Below are 21568 nucleotides of genomic sequence, written 5' to 3' on the forward strand. Positions count from 1 at the left end.
GGTGGGGCTAGAGGTCAGAGGGGATGAATGAGATGTGAGGACCAGGCAGAGGGAAGGCACTTGGCAGTAGTGGGGCTGGGAAAGGTTTTTTGCAATAAGCGGGATTTTAGCTGGGATTTGGAGGAAGGCACGACAGCCCAAAAAAGGGCAGGAAGCCAGGAGACGTGATGCCTTGTACAAGGACCAGCGAGGAGGCTAATGTCACTGCTCACAGGGGGCAGAGCAGGGAGCAGAGAGAAGGGGCAAGTTCTGAAGGACCTTAAAAGGATTTTATATTTGATCCTAGAGGTGGTAGGGAGACAATGGAGGGGTGAGTGGAAGAGAGAAAGAGACTGAATGAGAGAGAAGGCAGGGAGGCCACCAGGCAGGCTACAGAAGCGTGGACGACTGGAAAGAAAACTTCTGCAATCATTTTCAGAAGTCCTGACAAAAATATCGTTTCCAGGTTTTTAAATCTCAAGAAAGGGATAAAACTGAAATGAGAAAGTAGCAATTAGTTCTATCAAGAGACATACCCATACCTTTCTCTATCATCATTAGATAGTTTGCTGCTTGTTTTCCAGCTAAACAGCTGTTATTAAAATGCTAAGAGAACTCTCAAGTTTTGCTTCTATGTGTATCAATAGGTCAATCTAAAAAGGTCCAATTTTAAAATATTATTTTTGGTTAAATGACTTGTTACAAAATTAACCAAAATGAAAACACCAGCTGTGTTTTGCTTTCTGCATATCTGATAATTGTACCAAACATGCTTTCTCTAAATTAAAAAAAAAAATTTATACTTTCAAAAGATGTTAAAAACATTTAAATCTGTTCATTAATATTTCAAAATTTGTCAAAAGCTATTTGGAGTACTTGATCAAAAACAAACTGTATTTTGCTTTCAAAACAGAAGTTTGGTTTATGATATTGACAAAACATAAACTGATTAATTTCTAGCTATAAGTCAGCAAATAATCTTCCATGAGCTTTTCTACCGAATATATAATCAGTTTAAATTAGATCAAAAGAACCTCAAATTAAAAGATGTGATATGCTCGTACAGAGGCAGCAGGATTCAAGGGAGAGGCACCTTTGGAGTCGGAAAGCCCTGGGTTTAAGTCCTACCTGAAACATAGCGGGTGAGCACTAAGTGCCCCCCCACACACACATACACACACAGCTCTTGACAGCTACAAATTTAAGAGAAGGTACTGACTGATCTGCAGGGTTGAGGCTCTTCACAGGGAACCCTCTAGATTGATGAAATCACAAGTCAAGTTAAAGCAAAAACAAACAACCTATAGTTAGTACAGTAGAATGAGAAGGAAAAAGTTTCAGATCCCAGATACTAAAAAACAACCAATGACCAAGGCAGTTCTTTCTAAAAAGATCTTTCTGGTAAGAAACAGAGCATAACTGGCGATTTATTAGACTAATATTGACTTTCATATCAATGAAAAGGGCCAGTCATTATAAACCTTTGGTGTCAGATAAAGAAAGTTTAGAATCCTTTGGACCTTTGCAGGCCATCTATCATGGAGAAACAATAGTTTAACCTTCCTGTGATTGCTTCTGGAAGAGTTTTTCACACTGGTCTCATCACAGATGCTTAAGGTGGCCAGCCTTTGCATGTGGCCAAACGAACTCCTGACATGTAGGCAAGAGACACTGGAGGCTTAGGGTTAGCATCATTCGTGCCACTTCATCCTGTAGCTTAATTTCTTCACCAGTAAAATGGAAGGGGGGTGAGGGAGAAGGATGTCAAAAGGTCCCTTCTAGCTTTAAATTCTATGATTCTATAATTGCACTGTTACTGTTTCATACAGAATAAGAAATGGTAAACTGTAATACCTATCTGCTAGTCTTCAATTTTGGAACCTCCTGGTCAAACTGGTGTATTTTATATGAATGTTCAAACTCAAAAGATGCTCACTGGAATTTTGTGTTAAGGGGATCAAGAAGTCACCAGCTGGGGGGCAGCTAGGTGGCGCAGTGAATAAAGCACTGGCCCTGGATTCAGGAGGACCTGAGTTCAAATCTGGCCTCAGACACTATACCTATTAGCTGTGTGATCCTGGGCAAGTCACTTAACCCTCATTGCCCCGCCCTGTCACCAGCTGATGGTGGCATTAACACTTTAACAAACCTGTGCTACAAGGCTAGGACAGAGGCTTAAGGTAATCACTAAGTAAGGTTGGGTTCTGCAGCATTCATACCTGAAGAAGGCAGAGCAAAATGAAGCTTTTCTTTTCTTTAAGGAAAAAAGTTTGCATTTGTTTGTGGATAACTGAAAATCGTTTCCCTTTTGTCAAATCTTGAAACTTACAAGAACATAGACAATAAAAGATCCAAACCAAACATCTGAAATTGCTTGGTTTGTTTATGCACTGACGGGCTGTATTTACTACCAATCTAAAATGTGTCCTCAAAATTCTCCTGCCGCTTCCTATCATTGAAGCAGGGCTTGAGACCTCTGGACTTCCAATCTCACACTCCTAACACAAAAGGGGACAGCGTGATCCGCGGTGCCCAAAGAGCCTCTGAGGTGGGAGCCCAGGTAGAGAAATTGGGTCAAGAAGCCTACTCCTCCCACTGCCCTTTGGGTAGTGGGCCTTAAACAAGCCTCTGGGTTCTATGTTCAGTGCTGGCTGAAGAAGCCTCAGAAAAGACAAGCAGGGCTCGCGTGGGCATGAAGGGGAGGCCCAGGCAAAGAAAGAGGATTTTCGGGTTTAAACTGTTTTACAGTCACTGTATTGGGAGAAGTAAGAAGCCCTGGGATCTGGCCAAGGATCTGCTCTGTGGATCCCCATTTCAAGGCATAAAATGAGGGTGCTGGGCTTCCATCTCTTTAATCGGCTACAGGAGACTGAGGTCCCAAGAATTGGGGCATAGCCAAGCTCCTCCTTCCACTTAAGAACTACAAAGGTCTTGGAACAGAAGTGGAAATTCCAAAGTACAAGCTGCAGCTTTCATTCCCTTTAAATTAATGTGCATCTTCATGTCCAAAAGGCACCCAGGTGGCTACATGTTCATTTGTATCACTGTTACTCCATGATGATACGAATGCCCACCATTAGGTTATGGTCTGACATATACTTGGGGAACTACAAATGATCTTATCCCAGAAATGATGTCATAACTGAACCCAAATATGCTAAGTTTGGAAGCTGGCACACTGGATGAATAAAACACTGACGAAGTAAAGAAGGCTTTAACAACAGAAGAGAGAGAAGGAATTATAAAATGAAGCTTTTATTTTTTTAATTGCTAAATCTCTGTGTGAGGAATTGAAAGTGTTCTAGACAGTGTTGGGAAACTGTGCTCCTATCCTCTGAGGTAGGACCCCCACAGAAGAGATGGATCACATCACATCCACAAAACTGGCAAAGATAACCCAAGACAGAAATTCATCATCACGAGAGTTCACCAAAATACACCCTGGAAAAGCTGTAACTGGTCCGCCTGTTCTCACTCAGCGATGGTACAGTGCTCTAGAGCCTTCAGAACACTCTATATGTTGTGTTCCATTTGATCCACCCAAGAACTCTGGGAGGCAGGCTCTATTGCGATCATCCTCATCTTATAAACAAGGTATCTGAGGCAGACAGAGGTTCAATGATTTGCTCAGGGTTACAAAGCTAGTTATGTGTCTGAAACAGGATTCGAACTGAGGTCTTCCTGATTACAGGTCCGGCATTCTAACTGCTTCCATCACTTAAGCTGGCTGCCTGGCTTGATAAAGCCCAGCAAGTTAACAAGAAAAAAACCCAAAGTCAATAGCCAAGTGATCCCATCAACATGTGTGTTCCCTCCAAAGATGAAGGTCACAGCTCATGCAGGTCTTTCCCCTGTGTCCTCCACGAGGGCTCCATTGAACGACTCCCATCACATGACAGGTCCCATTTCCTTTTTAAGTCTCACACCTCTCGACCCCCATGGGTGCCACGCAATTTCATGGTCTGCAGCCATGTTTGCTAAGAAGAGATTGCTATTTCAGGGAGACCCAAAAGCAAGCCAAGCCAGCCCACCTTCTTCTCTAGTCCTCTGTGGGCCCAGCTCACAGCCCATATGCACTGTGGAAGGTTCTTCAACTAACCAATTCCCATGAGTTTAATTCCCATCTTCTCTGTTGGTGGCTCCCAAACTATTCAGAACCTGACCACTCTCTCTAGTTCTAGTCAAGCAACACCAACTGCCTGCTGGATGTGTTCAACTGGATATCCTGTATTCACCTAAAACCGTGGATCTGAAACAGAACTCATTCTCTTTTTCGTCAAACCCTTGCCTGTTACTGTAGAGGGCCCCGCCATCCTGGAAGTCACCCTGGCTCTCAACTTGGTGCTATTATTGAGTTTGCACTCACACTCATCCCCCACATCCAATGTCAAAATCTCTTATGCACAGCATATCCCCTCCTCTCCACCTGGCCTGGCTTAGGCCCCTTCACCTCTAGTCCAGCCTAGCTGGCCTCTGTGACCAAATCTTTCTTTGCACCAATCCACCCTCCACACCAGTCACACGGCCTTTTTCCTGACATGTAGCCCAATCTACCCCCCAGGCCCCATTACAGACCACTATGACCCAACGCACGGCCGTCCGCTTGGCGCTGGAAACCCTTTCTAACCTGACTCACTGAGCTAACTGGACTGTGCCAGGAATACAGTCCCTGTCCCCGACTGCCCCTGCCCCCCCACCCCCTGCTTCTCAGAATTCCAAGGCTCCTTGGGGCCACATGAGGCCTGTCCTTCTTCCTTTCCCCCCAAATGATAGCAAGGATACCTGTAAATGTTCATGGGCTCCTATGTAAAGGAGAGGGGCAGTTTCCTTTTGATTGTCACATCCCAGTGAAGAGTACAGTGGGAACCATAGAAAGATCAGCTCGTAGGGGCCAAGGGAGATCGTTCAAGTGACCTACCGAGGATGTGCTTAAAGGGAGACCTGAACCCAGGTCCTCCTGACTCCAGGATTTACTACACTGCCTCTCAACTTCATGGTCGGCCATCCAACTAAAAACGCTTGAGCTTTATTCCCATTATTTTCCCCTGATACTTCACCTACTTTTGAGTTCACTGTGGGACTCACTAGGGATGCGATCAGCATGCTATCATCTGCAAACCAGAGAATTCCAAGGATAACATCATCGCTAATCTCCATCTCCACCCACCTTTCAGATAGGCTGAAGTGGAAGTCCTGCAGACGCATGATTCTCAGCATGTCTAAAAGAAAGCTGACTCTTTCCCCCTCAAGCTGTCCCCTACTTCTGCCTTCCCTATTCTAACAAAGACAACACCATTCTCCAGTCCCTCAGACTCCCAACCTACGAGTCATCCTGGATTCCTCCTTCTCTCAACCTCCACATCTAATATGCTGCCGGGGCCTGTTGTTTTTACTTATACACCATCTCCCCGATATCCCCTTCCCCCCAACTCTCCTCCCATCTGTAATAGCTGGGGGGGTGGGGCACAGGGCAGCTAGGTGGCGCAGTGGATAGAGCACTGGCCCTGGAGTCAGGAGGACCTGAGTTCAAATCCAGTCTCAGACACTTGACACTTACTAGCTGTGTGGCCCTGGGCAAGTCACTGAACCCCAACTGCCTCACCAAAAAATAGCTGGGGGGGATCTGCCTGCCTCAAGGCTCTCCCCACTCCCATCCACTTTCCATTCAGCCACCAAAGTGATCTTCCTAAGGGGCGAATTTGACCACCTCATCCCCATAATCAATATGGACTCCCCATCAGCTCCAGGTGATAAAAAAATCTGTTTGGTGCTCGAATTCCTCCAGAACATGGCCTCCCTCCTCCCTTCCAGGCTCCTTCCAGCTCACTGCCCAACATGAACTTTTTGCTCCAGTGACTCTGGCCTCCTGGCTGTCCCAGCACCAAGACCCTTCAGCTCTCATCTCTGGGCATCCTCTCTGGCCCTTCCCCTGCCTGCAAAGCTCTCCCTCCTCTGCTCTAACTACTGACCTTCCTGACTTCCTTTAATCTCAGTTAAAAGTGTGCCTTCTGTGTGACCCTGGGCAAGTCATTTAACCCTCACTGCCCCCCCCCCCCGCCAAAGTGTACCTTCTACAGGAAGCCTTCCCCAAACTCCCTTAATCCCAGTGCCTTCTGTTCATTATTTCCTATTTATCCTCTATATAGCTTACTTTATATCTATTTGTTTCCATGTTTTCTCCCCCATTTGATTATAAACTTCTTAAAGGCAGGGAATGTCTTTTGGCTCTTTTTGTATCCCCAGCACTTAGCACAGTACCTCATATACAACAGGTGCTTAATAGAGGTTTATTGATTGGTTAATTGATTTGGACACTCTGCTAGATACCATCCATGACAGTGACCAAGAATCCATCAATAAGAATGTCCATGGGGGTGGCTGGGTGGCGCGGTGGATAAAGCACCGGCCCTGGATTCAGGAGGACCTGAGTTCAAATCTGGCCTCTGACACTTGACACTTACTAGCTGTGTGACCCTGGGCAAGTCACTTAACCCCCATTGCCCCACAAAAGAAAAAGAAAAAAAGAATGTCCATGAGCCAACATCTTTGGGAAACATCCTTATTAATAATCACAAGGCTGAATAAATCTATCTTCAGTACTACATCTTTCAAAGACTCTTCTATGATTTATCTACTTAGGCACAGGGACCTCTTCTTGGGGCAGAGGCTTTTTGATCTAGTTACTCTAAATCTCTGTATCACAGACACCTTAGGCAGTATGGGGAAGCCTCCATCCTCTCGGAATAGCGTTGTTTAAACACTGTCACCAACACCAAAACTCATTATTGAGGTCAATGCTCAAATTAAGTTAGAGATTTAGTCATAAATTTTTCCAAGTTCACGGAACCCTCCCTGATACCTATATCCACAGGGGCCCTTGGACCCCCGGGGAAGAATTCCTAGTTTAAAGAAATGCTTTGTGATAGTCGGCAAACAATCAGCACCAGGTGATCTCTGTTCTTAAAATGTCTGGTCCTAGTGACCCTTTACTTTCATTATTGAGGCTACTTCTCTAAAGAGCTTTTGTTTATGTGGGTTATATCTATTGACAGGTATTATTATAAAAATAGCTTTGACCCTGCAGACCCTCTGCTCCAGAACTTTCAGTCAACAGTGTGACTGGAAATATGTGCCTTGCTGTCAAATACTGTTAAAATCAACTTATTTCCCTTCTCTCACACATTTATCATTTTTTCAAATATTCCTTCAATGAGTTTATAAATTAATCTCATGAAAATTTTATAGCAAGATAGGAAGGTTTCCTACCCATACTAACAGTTTTGGTAAAAATAAAAGCAGGGAATTTTATTCTCACGCTTTTGGCCTGCTCTCCTCTTAGAGATGCTTCAGCATCCTGAAAAATGTGTCCCTCCCACCCCCGCCCCTGCAAGCCTCATCTGCGCATGTGTCTGGACAGCAGCTGCACCCTCCCTTTTGGAAGCACCATTTTTAGATCTGCGAAGGCTTCTGGAAGCAATGATCTTCTCCACTAGTGACTGGGATGTCAGAGGCCATTTGTGGCGGCCTGACAGTCACTGCCCCGCTTCTCTGGCCCCATCCTGACAGGCCCGGATTTTGCTTAGTCCAGTTTCTCCCCAAGCTTTCTGCAACCTTGCTGGCTCTGCTTCTCACCCAGAACGTCCATTGGCCAGGCCAGCCCCCTTCTTCCATGGGTGAGTTTCCTCCTGGGGTCTCCATGGTATAGAGGGGCCCAGACTAGGCAGCTTTAATTTCCTTCCCTAGTTTTGACCCACTTTTCCCAACCTCCAAAACAGGCCTAAGTTATTGTCTCCTCCTGGAACTTGCCTCAGTGCCTTGCATCTCCTCACCCCAGACTATCCAATCATGCCTATCTATGGGCTTCTATCCCCTAGACTGCCCCTTCCTGCAACCAATGAGTGCTTCCTGGGGTCTCCAATTTGTGGATGTGGAGGGCCCAGGCCAGCCAACCTTCATTCCCCTCCCAACTCAACTCCTCGCTTCCTAGACTTCAAACCCAGGCCCTTCCCTGAACCTTCATGACTCCCCCATCACTCCTCAGGGCCCATTTGCAAGCTGTATCCCCCATCAGAAGAATCTACAGCCCATGACTTCTCTGCTCAGCACAAAACTATTTGTTTTTACAGACTTTTTAAGGGCTTTATTTTTCCCTTAAATGTATTATCTTTCCACTCTCCATTTCCTAATTGAAAGTTTAAAAAAGAAAAGAAAACCCACATGAGCCAGTAAAAATAAACTCCTACACTGGTCTTTCTAAAAAGGAAAGGCTTATTCTACATTTTAAGTCTATCACCTATTTGGCAGAAGTTGGTCAGTGTGTTTCATCCTCAGACCACTGGACTCAAGTCTTAACATTAGGAACAGAAAACATATGACAGATTGTTTGGCAATGACTGAACAAATCAAAGTACAGAAAGGAGAATATTACTACAACATGAAGCATAATGTAAACTGAAAGAAAAAAAAGAACCTGCTATTACCTGATAGTCTCAGATATAAAATATCAAATGCATAAAGGCTACAAAGTTCAGAAAACTACCCAAGTTCCCCAAACTCACTATCACCAAGAATTGGCGAATATCTGATAAGGTGAACCAAGATAGGGTGATCCCGAAGGGGAGAAGGGAAACTGATTCCTCCATCACAGAGAATTTCTATTAGAACAAGTAGCTCCAGAAAGTTATATGAGATGTCCATTCACAGACTACTGTTTGGGAGAAATGCTGATAAATTATCATGACCCAAAGAAGACCTACTCAGAACAGAAACAGCAGCCACATTTCCTGCCTGGTGGGACTGCCCCATCTAACCCTTTTACTTACTCTTATATTCCCACCACCCAGCCTTCAGCTACACAGTGGCTCCAGCCACACCCACTACTTCTTCTCTCCAAGGGATGCTCTCTCTTTCACTCTGTCTCCAACCATGGCGACAGAAAGTCATCCTTGCTTACACAGCCTGGGTAGCTCCCTGGTCCGTAGGTTTCTGGACTTCTGCCAACATGGAGACAGGCCTTCTTGTGTTCTTTCTTACTGTGTGATTGTTACTACCAAAGTATGATTTCCTTCAAAGACAATACATTACAAAGACTATCCATAGATGATTATGTGTAAGTGCAGGTAAGAAAAAGGGATCTTTAGTGAAAGAAGAGTAGACCAGCAAACCAGGAATCTATCTGTCTACCCCCCACACAAAACACTTGGAGACTGGAGTTAGCAAAGCTTTGTAGAGTACCAAGGGGGCTAACTAGAGGGAACACTATGTGTTATAGGTATTGGGCATATATCTAAAATGAGGGCAGGAAGACTATCAGAAAGTAAAGGAGAACTGACTTGCAGTGTGCTAACTGACATCTTGATTTAAGGCAATAAATATGAATGCATCAGGTGAACAATTGGAAATACCATGAAAATAACTTCCTGGGACCCAAAACTTTTCAGTTTTCAACTTTAAATTAGATAGTAGAGACCCATGGTCCTTAGGGTGCAAGGGCAAAGCCAATGTTAACATTTTAATGCCTTCTCTGTTGTTCTTAGATAATTAAAAGAGAGCCCACCATTATCAGCACCAAATGAATTTCATTCATCTCATTTCTTTCTCTATGCAATCTTTCCTCTGGGATGCTCATAAGGTGAAAGGAAGAACACTGCTGGTGATGACCAGAACAAAGAGTTAAGCAGGGGTTAATGGAGATCAAACCTTCCAAAGGTCTCCCTCACTCAAAATTCATTTTATCCATAGACATTTGAGTTGTGATGAATTACTTGAGTTCAGTAAATTCCTATTCCAATAATGAGCATCACTTCCAAAGGCTGGACACCCAGGGCCATTATCCACTCATGAATCTGAAAGGGGAAAAAAGACCAAAAGGCAGAGAAGCCACCCAAACCATCGGGTCCTTAGTCCTAGCACCACGACCCAGTCATTTCCTGAAGTCCAGCTCTTTTCCACTGACCAGAGGAGAGGCAGAGCAGCTCTCACTGTCTCTGCTCATCTCCATGGAGCTTCACAAGTTCCTGACAAGGTAAGAAACAAGCCTTTGATATCTCCAGTCCTCAATTATGAAGATAATTTTTAAGTGACAGAATTATAAGGAGAAAATTATAATAAATTATAAAGAGAAAAGTCTAAATAATTATACCCCCAACACTTAAAGAAAGGAAATCTATCTAAAGAGAAAATACTCAAAACTGAAACTGCTGTGTCATAGTTAGTCACAATCTAAGTCTTAATAAAATCTCAATGAGCATCTTAAGAGAACAAGAAAGAAATCCAGGATCGCTTGGGCTCAACTCCTAAGTTACCTCAACTGATTTTTTTTCAAAGAAAGAACTTAGCTTTAAACTGAAGTCAATGAATTCATTCTAAGGAACGTTGCCTTCCAATTTAGGTAAGTGCAATACTACATTAACAAGGTAATAAAAAGGAAAGCGATATGTACAGGTTAGCACAAATCCTCAGTAAACATTTTTTATTAAACATTCAAGATATTTTGAGTTTTGTTGAATACCATGAGGGCAAATTTAATGTTACCATAGGATAAACAAGTGGCAGGCCTCCACATGAGCCATCTTTACACTATGCTTTTTCTCTACAACATAAGAGTTCCATAGAAACAAACTTGTGACTGAAAATAAGGCACTGACCAACCTAATAAAGTCACCTGATACATGATACTTAAGAGATGATTTATTGTAAAAGTAGGACTTTAAAAGACGTTTAGTTTACATAAATAATTTGGGGAAAATATACTTTCTGACTTTAAACAAAATGAAAACAATGAGTTGTTTTTTTTTTTTAAAGAAAAGAATGGAAAGAAGTATCATCGGGCAGCTAGGTGGCTCCGTGGATAGTGCACCTGCCCTGGAGTCAAGAGGATCTGAGTTTAAATCCTGCCTCAGACACTATTGGTGTGACCCTGGGCAAGTCACTTAACCCCAACTGCCTCCAAAATTAAAAACAAAGAAATATCATTTAAGAAAGTTTAAATACTTTTAAAGTAGACAACGAGCAGCCGCTATAATGCCTAACACTAGCAACTACTGAATTACAAACTATTTATTTCATTGCTCCTGCTTAAATAGTTAATAAGACTTAAGGGTCCTTGGCCTTAAATAACAAGATACAGTTGTACTGAACATTATACTCAAAGAGACAGGTCCTTCTCCATTCAAAAGATAACCACCTGATTCACAGTATTTATATTCAATATTTTTAAAAGAACCTTAAACTAGCTATTTTTTATAGTTCTGTTGCTTCGATTCAAATAGAGAAGAATATAAAAACACTTTGCACGTCATTGCCCCGGATCACTGACTTTTAATATTTTCTCTCAGCCTTTTCATGTAGAGCCTTAGTGTTGGTGCTCACTGCCCACACTTTCAACTGCGATTTATGTATTGACAGAAAAATTTAGAAGGACAAAAAATTACAGTGTAATAGAAAAAAACCTGGCAAAATGCCACGTGAAAAATATCTTAAGCTTTCCCCCTTTTCTGTGTTGATAGCCCATACAAAAATACAAAACAGGCTATGATATGCAGCAGAAAATTTTAGAGCCGGAAAACAACCAGAGAGATCTCAGGTAACCCCATCTTAATGAAGTGGGCAGTGTGAATTTGGCAATTTCCTATTCCTTTAAGAAAATGATCTTTTTATGGTTATCAATAGCCTCAGAAGGAGGAATGGCAAAGTGGCATTTAATCTGTTATGCTATTCATTATATTGTATACTCATAACATTTTCTGAAAATAAAGAAACTAACATGATCAACAATTTTCAGCTTTACTGATTTATACACTGACGCATGCATAGATGTCATGGTATTTCTGAGTTGCCGTTCAAAAAAAATGTCCAGATTGACTACTGGGTTGTTTTTTGGTTTTGGTTTTTGTTTTTAATTACATAAGGCAAAAGATTTCTGTTCCCCACTCTGCATTAAGCCCTACATGACACAGCCGGGAAGCACATCAATATCTAAGAATTCAAATTCTATAACATAAACAAAGAATCTAATGTAAAAATCCCATTTCCAAATTAGAAGAAACCTGTGCTAAGACATCACCAGATCCTAAGGGTCAACAATCATTTCAACAAGTGACGATGGATTACCTGGGTGGAGCTGGCAGCCACCGAGATGCAGTCAATAAAACTATGTCTCCGAGTGAAGAATGCCACTATCTGCTGCCAGCGAGAAGGTGTGGGCTCAGCCTGCAGCTCGTCGCTGGAGCCCTTCTGGGCCCAGGGCTTCTGCTTGGGGCCTGCCGAGCTGTGGCTAGAGCTGGGGTTGCCTCCCCGACTGGCACGAGAGTAAAGAAGTGTGTTGTTTCCGAAAATGTAATTCATCTCTGCAGCCCTGCAGGTGGCTGCCAGGCAGTCTTATTTCTCTAGCAGCTGCTCAGTGGTGACTGATCAGAGAAAAACTGCAGATCGAATTACAGCAGCATCGCTTGCAGATCAGGCAAATGAACATCTCCCCAACTGCTATTCATTTCTCCTCTAAGTTCATTCCATCCAAGAGCCCATGTCTTCCTTCTATACCTGTTACTTGCCGGAAGGCTGGGCTCATTTTTGGAGACAAAAAATGCTGGATAAGGTAGATTTCTTTTTCACGATTATCCTTTCACCGAGGTCTGCAGGGATCAAAAGCTGTTCTTTTGTTAGCTGACAACTAGACAGACTGAAATCCAGGAAGTGAGGTCGACTAGCAGGTACAGAGGGATGTTCTAAGCACTGGACTACCAAGACCCTTTGGGGCTGCCTGATTTAATGCACTGGGTGGAGAAACCGTGGATCACAATTACCAAGTTTCAATCACAGGCTGTAGTAAAATCCAATGGCATCTTCGCTGCTTACATAAATTATAAACATAAACTGAACTAAACAAGGAAATAGCCTCTCTGCAGTAAGTCTGACTATTTAAGATTTTGTGACCTAAAAAAAAAGGTGTTTTGTCATTAAAGACCAAATTACTACTTCAGAAATGAGATTCCATTCAAAGTGCTTCTAAAAATTTCTGCTATCATGCATTGGGAAACAAAGATCTAATGAAATGGGGAAATGAGATCCATGTGGAAGGCAGCACAGCCATTTTTTCTGTTATAATATTGCTCCTTTATCTACTCACAATGCTTCAATAATTAAGCTTAAAGTCTGGTAAAGATCATTCATTGACAAAATTAAAATATAACTTTGGGAACTTTGTGACACTAAAGAAACATCATCTATTATGAAATTATACACATCCCTCTACCAACAAATTAGGAACATCCATTTTAACGGTTCGCATCAACTTTAGAAAGTATGCCAAACTGATGACAGGTGTTCAGAATTCTGTGTCATCTCTAGATGAATTTTTTTAAAGTGGCAGAGAGGAAGGAAGAAGAAGAAGAAGAAGAAGAAGAAGAAGAAGAAGAAGAAGAAGAAGAAGAAGAAGAAGAAGAAGAAGAAGAAGAAGAAGAAGAAGAAGAAGAAGAAGAAGAAGAAGAAGAAGAAGAAGAAGAAGAAGAAGAAGAAGAAAGGGAGGAGGAGGGAAGACGAGAAGAAAAAGAAGGCAAAAGGAGGAAGAACAATGACAGGAACAACAAGAAGAACAAGAGGAAAGAAGAGGAAGAGGAAAAGGTGGAAAAAGAAGAAATTACACAGAGAAAGCAAACTGTGATAATTTTGTGATAATTTTGCAGTTGATGTTAAGTTTACTGTTTATTGACACTCCCAGGCCCTATCAGCACCAACGCTAAAAGGAAACTAGACGGTCTAGGTGTTCCTGTACTTGACTATTCCTGGCAAGGAAGGTCATATGCTGGCTTCCTCAACTCTGGATGCCAGGAGCCAACAGGACAAAGGAAAAGGCGTAGTTATTGCTAGTCTGGGGTCACCCAAGAGGTCTTTATTTTATTAAACCATGAAGAAAGACACATAAGAGGAAAAAAAACTAGGCTTATGTAACAGAGCCTATCTCTGGGCACACAAATGGTTCAAAGTAGTCACTATAAAGGATCTACTATCAAGAATGGACCAGAAAAAAAATAAATAAAATGGACAGGAGGTGTTTCTACTCCTTGAAGGTCACATGCCACAAAGTAGTTGTGAGGGGGAAATATCACATTGAAAATGATTCCTGGGGGTTTTGAAATTTTAAATTAAAATCTGGAGGACTTTGTAAGAAATTAATTGAGATTTGGGGTTCCTATGACCTCATCTTTGGCTAAAATTAGAAACCCTGGTGCACGCCCATGCACACTAACCTCACGCCAGACACCCGCATGCCTACATGGGCCTGGCGAAATGATAATGAGGACAAGTCAGGTGACTTTAGCATCTGGAAGCTGGCTGGCTTGAAGCTGTAGAGCTGCGTGTTAGTTTTGTCAATCGGGGCTGCTGGCCAATTAGCCTGGGGCTGTGTGTGTGGACAGCCCTATTTCCTGTGGGAGAGGCGATTTTCGGGAGAAAGTCAGGGGAAGAGACTCTCACTCGTGAGAGGGAGAGAGAGACACTGGTCTGCCAGATCTTTGGACCAGGCCTGGGGAATGCTGCACAGCTGGTTCTCTTTGGAACTGGGGATTCTGGGTGGTGGTGAATTTGTGTTGTTGAGGCGAGACTAGCTCCTTAGACATAGCTGGGCTCTTCCCCTATTCCCTTTCTCATTGTCCCTATCTATATTAACCTCACTTGTGTTTTAAATTTGTTCCCATTAATAAAACCTGTTTTGTTTTTTTAAAAAGAAGCTGTTAATCTCCTTTCTTACCCCAATATTATGGCAAGCCGCCCAATTAACTCTCCCCATACTAAATTTGGTCCTTACAACTTTGAAGGGGTAGAGCCAAGAAGGTGGATCTGAAGTAGCAACTCATCTGAGTTCTCCCAACATTCCTCTCCAAACAACTTTAAAACAGTGCATCAAATCGAATTTTGGAGTAGCAAAGACATAAAAAGATCAGGATGAGGCATTTTTCCAGCCTGAGACAACTTAGAACATAAGAATGCTGAGTAAAAATTTTTAAATAAAATATTAGCAAGGAGATACAACAGTATATCATGGACCTCATACACTATGACCAAGTGGTATTTATATCAGGAATACAGAGTTGGTTCAATATTAGAAAAACTATAAGCATAACTGACATCATTAACAAAAATTATAATTATCTCAGTAGATGCAGAAAAATCTTTTGAAAAAATAAAACACTTACTTCTAGTAAAAACACCAGAAAGCATAAAATCAATGGACCATTTCTTAAAATGAAAGATAGTATTTACTTAAAACCAAGAGAAAGCATTATCTGTAACAGGAATAAGCTAGAAGCCTTGCTACTAAGACTAGAGGTGAAACAAGGATGTCCGTTATCAAACAACTATTATTCAGCACTGTATTAGAAATACTAGGTATAGCAATAAGACAAGAAAAAGAAGTTGAGGGGCAGCTAGGTGATGCAGTGGATAAAGCACCAGCCCTGGATTCAGGAGGACCTGAGTTCAAATTTGATCTCAGACACTTAACACTTACTAGCTGTGTGACCCTGGGCAAGTCACTTAACCCCAACTGCCTCACAAAAACAAAAACAAAAACCCCTACTTGAAACAACAAATTTCACCAAGTTGCAGGGTATAAAATTAACACACACAAATGATCTGCATTTCTATATATATTACCAACAAAACTCAGCAGGAACACAGAGAAAGAGAAATAAATTCCATTTAAAATAACCGGAAACATTATAAAATACATGGGAATCTACCTGCCGAGATAAATGCAGGGACTATACAAACACAATTCTAAAACTCTTTTCACACAAATAAAGCCAGATCTAAACAACTGGTGAAATATTAACTGCTCATGGGTAGGCCAAGCCAATGTAATAAAAATGACAATTTGATCTAAATTAGTTTACTTATTCAGTATCATACCAATCAAACTACCAAAGAATTATTTTATAAAGCCAGAAAAAATAACAACAAAATTCATCCAGAAGAACAAAAGGCCAAGAATATCAAGGGAATAAATTTTTTAAATTGTGAAGGAAGGCGGTCTAGCAATACCACACTTCAAACTATATTACAAAGCCTGTATCATCAAAACAATCTGTCACTGGCTAAGAAATAGAGTGGTGGATCAGTGGAAGAGATTAAGTGCACAATACGCAGCAATAAATGATCATAGTAATCCAGTATTTAATAAACCCAAGTTTTGGTGGCAAGAAATTAACATTTGACAAAAATTGCTGAGAAAACTAGAAAGCAGTTTGGCAGAAACCAATCACTGACTAACATCTCCAATTGTATACTAAGATATGGTCAAAATGGGCACATGATTTAGATAGAAAGGATGATATCATAAGGAAATCAGAGGAGCATAGAAAACTTTGTTATATCTATGGATAAGGGAACATCTTATAGTCAAGAAATAGAGAGGATCACAGGAAATTAAATGAATAATTTTAATTACATGAAATTAAAAGGGTTTTGCAGAAACAAAACCAATGCAGCCCAAATCAGAAGGGAATCAGGAAACTGCAGGTTGGGGGATGAGAGGGCGGATGTACAGCAACTTTCTCTGATAAAGGCCTCATTTTTCCCAAACATATAGGGAACTGAGTTAAATATATAAAAAGAGCCATTCCCCAATTGATAAATGGCAAAAGGATATGAACATGGTGCAGTGGATAGAGCACCAGCCCTGGATTTAGGAGGACCTGAGTTCAAATCTGGCCTCAGACACTTGATACTTACTAGCTGTGTGACCCTGGGCAAGTCACTTAACCCCAACTGCCTCACCAAAAAAAAAGGAAAAAAAAAAGATATGAACAGTTTTCAGAAGAAGAAATCAAAGCTATCAACAATCACCAAAAAATGCTCTAAATAATTACTGATTAGAGAAATGAAAATTAAAACAACTGTGAGGTACCACCTCTCACATATCATATTGGCTAACGTGACAGAAAAGGGAAATGACAAATGCTAAAGAAGATATGAAAAAATGCACTGCTGATGGAGTTGTGAACTGATCCAACTTTTCTAGAGAGAAATTTAGAACTATGCCCAAAGAGCTATAAAACTGTTAATACCCTTTGACCCTACAATACCATTACTAGGTCTATATGTGAAAGAGAGCAAAGAAAAAGGACATGGATCCATATATACAAAAATATTCATAACAGCTTTATTTGCAAAAAATTTGAAAATTGAGGAGATGCCCATTAAATAGGGAATGGCAGAACAAGCTGTGGCATATGATGGTGATGGAAAACTATTGTGCTCTAAGAAATGACAAACGGGATAGTTTCAGAAAAACCTGAGAAGACTTATATGAACTGATGTATAGTGAAGCAAGCAGAACCACAACAGTATACACAGTAATAGCAATATTCTAACAATGATCAACTGTGAAACCCTCAGATACTGTGAGCAAGACAATGACCCAAGGCAATTCCAAAGTATGATGAAAAATGCTATCCACCTCCAAAGACTAAACTCCAGTCCAGAACCGATGGCCTCTGAATGCAAAGTGAAGCATACTTTTTTCACTTTCTTTTTGTTTTTTTTGCTTTTTGTTGTTTTGCAACATGGCTAACAGAAATGTTTCACGTGATTTCACAAGTATAATTGATATCATACAGGTTGCCTTTTCAATGGGTGGGGAAGGGGTGGGAGGAAGAGAATTTGGAACTCTATTAAAAAAAAAAAAAGGACTCCCAAAATAATTTACTTTAGAGAAGGTAGTGCTAAAAAATAAATAAGTGGATGAATAATTAAAAAAATTAAAATCCCAGGAAACCAAAGATTTATGAATAGTATACAAATTGAATGAAATGTAGCCACCATTTTCTAGCTGAAAATTGATGCTGAACAATGTTATTAAGTCAAAAGGTCAATGTAAGATTTTGTTCACACTATTTTTAGCTAACACACTCTTTTTGGGGGGACAGGAGGAGTGGAGGAGAGGGAGGATTATAAAAGTCAACAAGACAGATTTCTATCAAAGTAAAAAGAATTTGCCCAAAGTCACAGAGGCATTAAATTCTCTAACTCCTGGTGTGGGGCTATTTCCCCAGCATTACATTATGATGTTTCTACTAGGCTACAGAAAACTAACTAAAAGTAACTCTTGCTGATTTTCACTCTAGAAGGAACAAGTGCCCTCTTTCATTCCTTAGCCTGCCTGCCTCATTGGCATTTCCCTTAACCAAGGATCAAGCTATAGGCACCTAAGGGCAACAAAGCCACATAAAACAGTTTCTATGCATGACTGGCTTAAGAAAATGTAAAAATCTGATTCAAGTGCTTGCATTTCCATGCATTTTAATATTTTTAATGAGTGCCGCTTCTCCTAAAATCTTCCTTTAAGGCCTCATTAGGGCATGGACATTTATCTCTTCTAAGAATTCTAGGTGAATGTGTGCCTAAGAGGTGTTTTTCTTTGAGGCTTTGCGAGTAACCATTTTGGAGTCATTCTCTCTTTTGAGTTTCTGTCTTGTTTTCTTGGTTATTCCTTTTTATGCATTCATTCATTCCTTCATTCACTCAATTTTTTATTTATTTTTAGGGATAAGCATTTTTATTTAAAGTTTTGAGTGCCAAATTTTATTCCTCCTTTCCTTCCCTCCCTCCCCTCTCCCTTCCCTGAGGTGGTAAGCAATCAGATATAGGTTATACATGTACAATTATTTAAAACACTGCCACATTAGTCATTTTATATAACAAAACTTGAATAAAAGAAAAAATGAAAAAGTGAAAAATAGCATGCTGCAGTCTGTGTTCCATCAATATCAGTTCTTTCTTTGAAGGTGGATAGTATGTTTCATCAATAGTCTTTTGGGATTGTCTTGGATTATTGTATTGCTGAGAATAGGTTAGTCCTTCACAGTTCTTCCTCAAACAACATGGCTGTCTCTGTGCACAACGTTCTCCTGGTTCTGCTCTCTTCACTCTACATCAGTTCATACAAGTCTTCCCAGGCCTTTCTGAAATTCTCCTGCTTGTCATTTCTTAGAGCACAATAATATTCCATCACCATCATGTACCACAGCTTGTTTAGCCGTTCCCCAAATGATGGGCATTCCTCTGATTTCCAATTCTAAGCCACTATAAAATGAGCTACTAAAAATATTTTTTTTACAAATAGGTCTTTTTCTCGTCTTTGGGATATTGAGTTTCTGTCTTAAGGGTCCCAGTCCACAATTTCTACAGCCCTCTCTGTTTCCCTATGCCAACCTGGGCTGGAAAAATTACTTAAATGAGACTAGGGGGAAAGAGAAAAACGGAGAAATTAGAGCAAGGGTAGATTAAGGGAGGGATCAGTCCTAAAAATTTTGTATAAGGATATACAAAAATATTTCTAAGTCCTTTTAAGATGGCAAAGGATAGGAATTTGAGAGGAGTACCCATCCCCTGGGGAATGGCCAAACAAGTTATGGCACATAAATATGAGAGAAAACTACTGTTCTTTTAAAAATTATGGCAGGCAAGACAAATCCAGGAACTTGATGAACACAACTACCAAACACTCTTCACACAAATCAAATCAGATCTAAATAATTGGAAAGATATCAATTGCTCATGGATAGGCAGAGCTAATATAGTAAAAATGACAATACTGCCTAAATTAATTTACTTATTCAGCGACATACCAATCAGACTACCTAAAAATTATTTTATAGAGCTAGAAAAAATAATAACAAAATTCATCTGGAAAAACAAAAAATCAAGAATATCCAGGGAAATAATGAAAAAAAAATTCACAGAAAGGTGGGTTAGCGGTACCAAACCTGGAGCTCTACTATAAAGCAGCAGTCATCAAAACTATCTGGTACTGGCTAAAAAATAGAGTGGTAGATCAATGGAATAGGCTAGGCTCAGGAAATGCAGTAGTAAATGACGCTAGTAATGTAGTGTTTGATAAACCCAAAGACTCCAGCTTCTGGGATAGGAACTCAGTATTTGACAAAAACTGCTGGGAAAACTGGAAGATAGTATGGCAGAAATTAGGCAAAGACCAACATCTTACACCTTATACTAAAATAAGATCAAAATGGATACATGATTTAGACATAAGAGGTGATACCATAGGTAAATTAGGAGAGAAAGGAATAGTCTACCTTTCATATCTTTGGAAAGGAGAACAGTTTATGACCAAACAAGAGATAGAGAATATTATAAATTACAAAATGGATGATTTTGATTACATTAAATTAAAAAGGTTTTGTACAAACAGAAGCAATGCATCCAAAATTAGAAGGGAGGCAGAAAGCTGGGAAACAATTTTTATGGCCAGTACTTCTGATAAAGGCCTCATCTCTAAAATATATAGGGAACTAAATCAAATTTATAAGAACCCAAGTCATTCCCCACTTGAGAAATGGTCAAAGGATATGAACAGGCAGTTTTCTGATGAAGAAACCAAAGCTATCTATTCCCATATGAAAAAATGCTCTAAATCTCTAATGATTAGAGAGATGCAAATAAAAACAACTCTGAGGTACCACCTGACACCTATCAGATTGGCTAAAATGACAAAAAAAGGAAAATAATAAATGTTGGAGAAGCTGTGGAAAAATTGGAACACTAATTCATTGTTGGTGGAGCTGTGAACTGATCCAACCATTCTGGAGAGCAATTTGGAATTATGCCCAAAGGGCGATAAAGCTGTGCATGCCCTTTGACCCAGCAATACCACTTTTGGGTCTTTTTCCCAAAGAAATCATGGAAAGGGGAAAGGGACCCACATGTACAAAAATATTTATAGCTGCTCTTTACGTGGTGGCAAGGAATTGGAAGTTGAGGGGGTGCCCATCCATTGGGGAATGGCTGGACAAGTTGTGGTATATGAATACAATGGAATACTATTGTTCTATAAGAAATGATGAGCAGGAGGAGTTCAGAGAAACCTGGAGGGTCTTGCGTGAGCTGATGATGAGTGAGATGAGCAGAACCAGAAGAACATTGTACACAGTAACATCAACATTGAGTGTTGATCTACTGTGATGGACTATATTCTTCTCACCAATGCAATGGCACAGACAAGTTCCAGGGAACTCGTGATGGAAGAGGATCTCCAAATCCAGGGAAAAAAAAAGAAAGAAAGAACTGTGGAATATAGATGCTGAATGAACCATACTATTTCTTTTGTTTTTGATGCTGTTGTTTTTTTCTATTTTGAGGTTTTTCATCATTGCTCTGATTTTTTTCTCTTATAACATGACTAATGCACAAATAGGATTAATGTTATTATGTGTATATATATATAACCTATATCAGATTACCTTCTGTCTAGGGGAGGGGTTAGGGAGGGGAGGGAGGGAGAAAAATATGAAATTGGAAAGCCTGTATAAACAAAAGTTGAGAACTATCTTTACATGTAACGGAAAAAAAATACTTTATTAATTAAAAAAAAATTATGGCGGGGATAGTTTCAGAGAAACTTGGGAAAACTTATATAAACTGATGCAGAATAAAGTGAACAGCACCAGGAGAATACAAATGATAATATTCTAAAGACAAGCAATTTTGAAAGAATTTACAACTCTGAACAAAAGCAATGACCAACCTCACAATTACGGAAGACTGATAAGGAAGCATGAGTGAAATGAGATGT

At 40.5% G+C, this 21568-nt stretch overlaps 1 protein-coding gene across 32 annotated transcripts in view; it reads right to left on the reverse strand.

The window, feature by feature from the left end:
* The window catches only part of DLG1 (discs large MAGUK scaffold protein 1), a 223962-nt gene that overhangs the window by 110727 nt on the left and 91667 nt on the right, over positions 1 to 21568 (reverse strand). For 2 of the 32 annotated variants that reach the window (XM_043994512.1, XM_043994511.1), the window contains exon 1: positions 12091 to 12742. The exons of 26 other annotated variants lie outside the window; for them this stretch is intronic. In XM_043994512.1, coding sequence (XP_043850447.1) covers positions 12091 to 12324 — 234 coding nt within the window. In that variant the 5' untranslated portion in view covers positions 12325 to 12742. Of the gene's footprint in view, positions 1 to 12090; positions 12747 to 21568 lie in introns of those variants that run through there. 4 more of the 32 variants (XM_043994507.1, XM_043994510.1, XM_043994509.1 and 1 more) reach the window with 4 other exon arrangements.

This window comes from Dromiciops gliroides, chromosome 3 (genome assembly GCF_019393635.1).
Source record: "Dromiciops gliroides isolate mDroGli1 chromosome 3, mDroGli1.pri, whole genome shotgun sequence".
Lineage (NCBI taxonomy): Eukaryota > Metazoa > Chordata > Mammalia > Microbiotheria > Microbiotheriidae > Dromiciops > Dromiciops gliroides.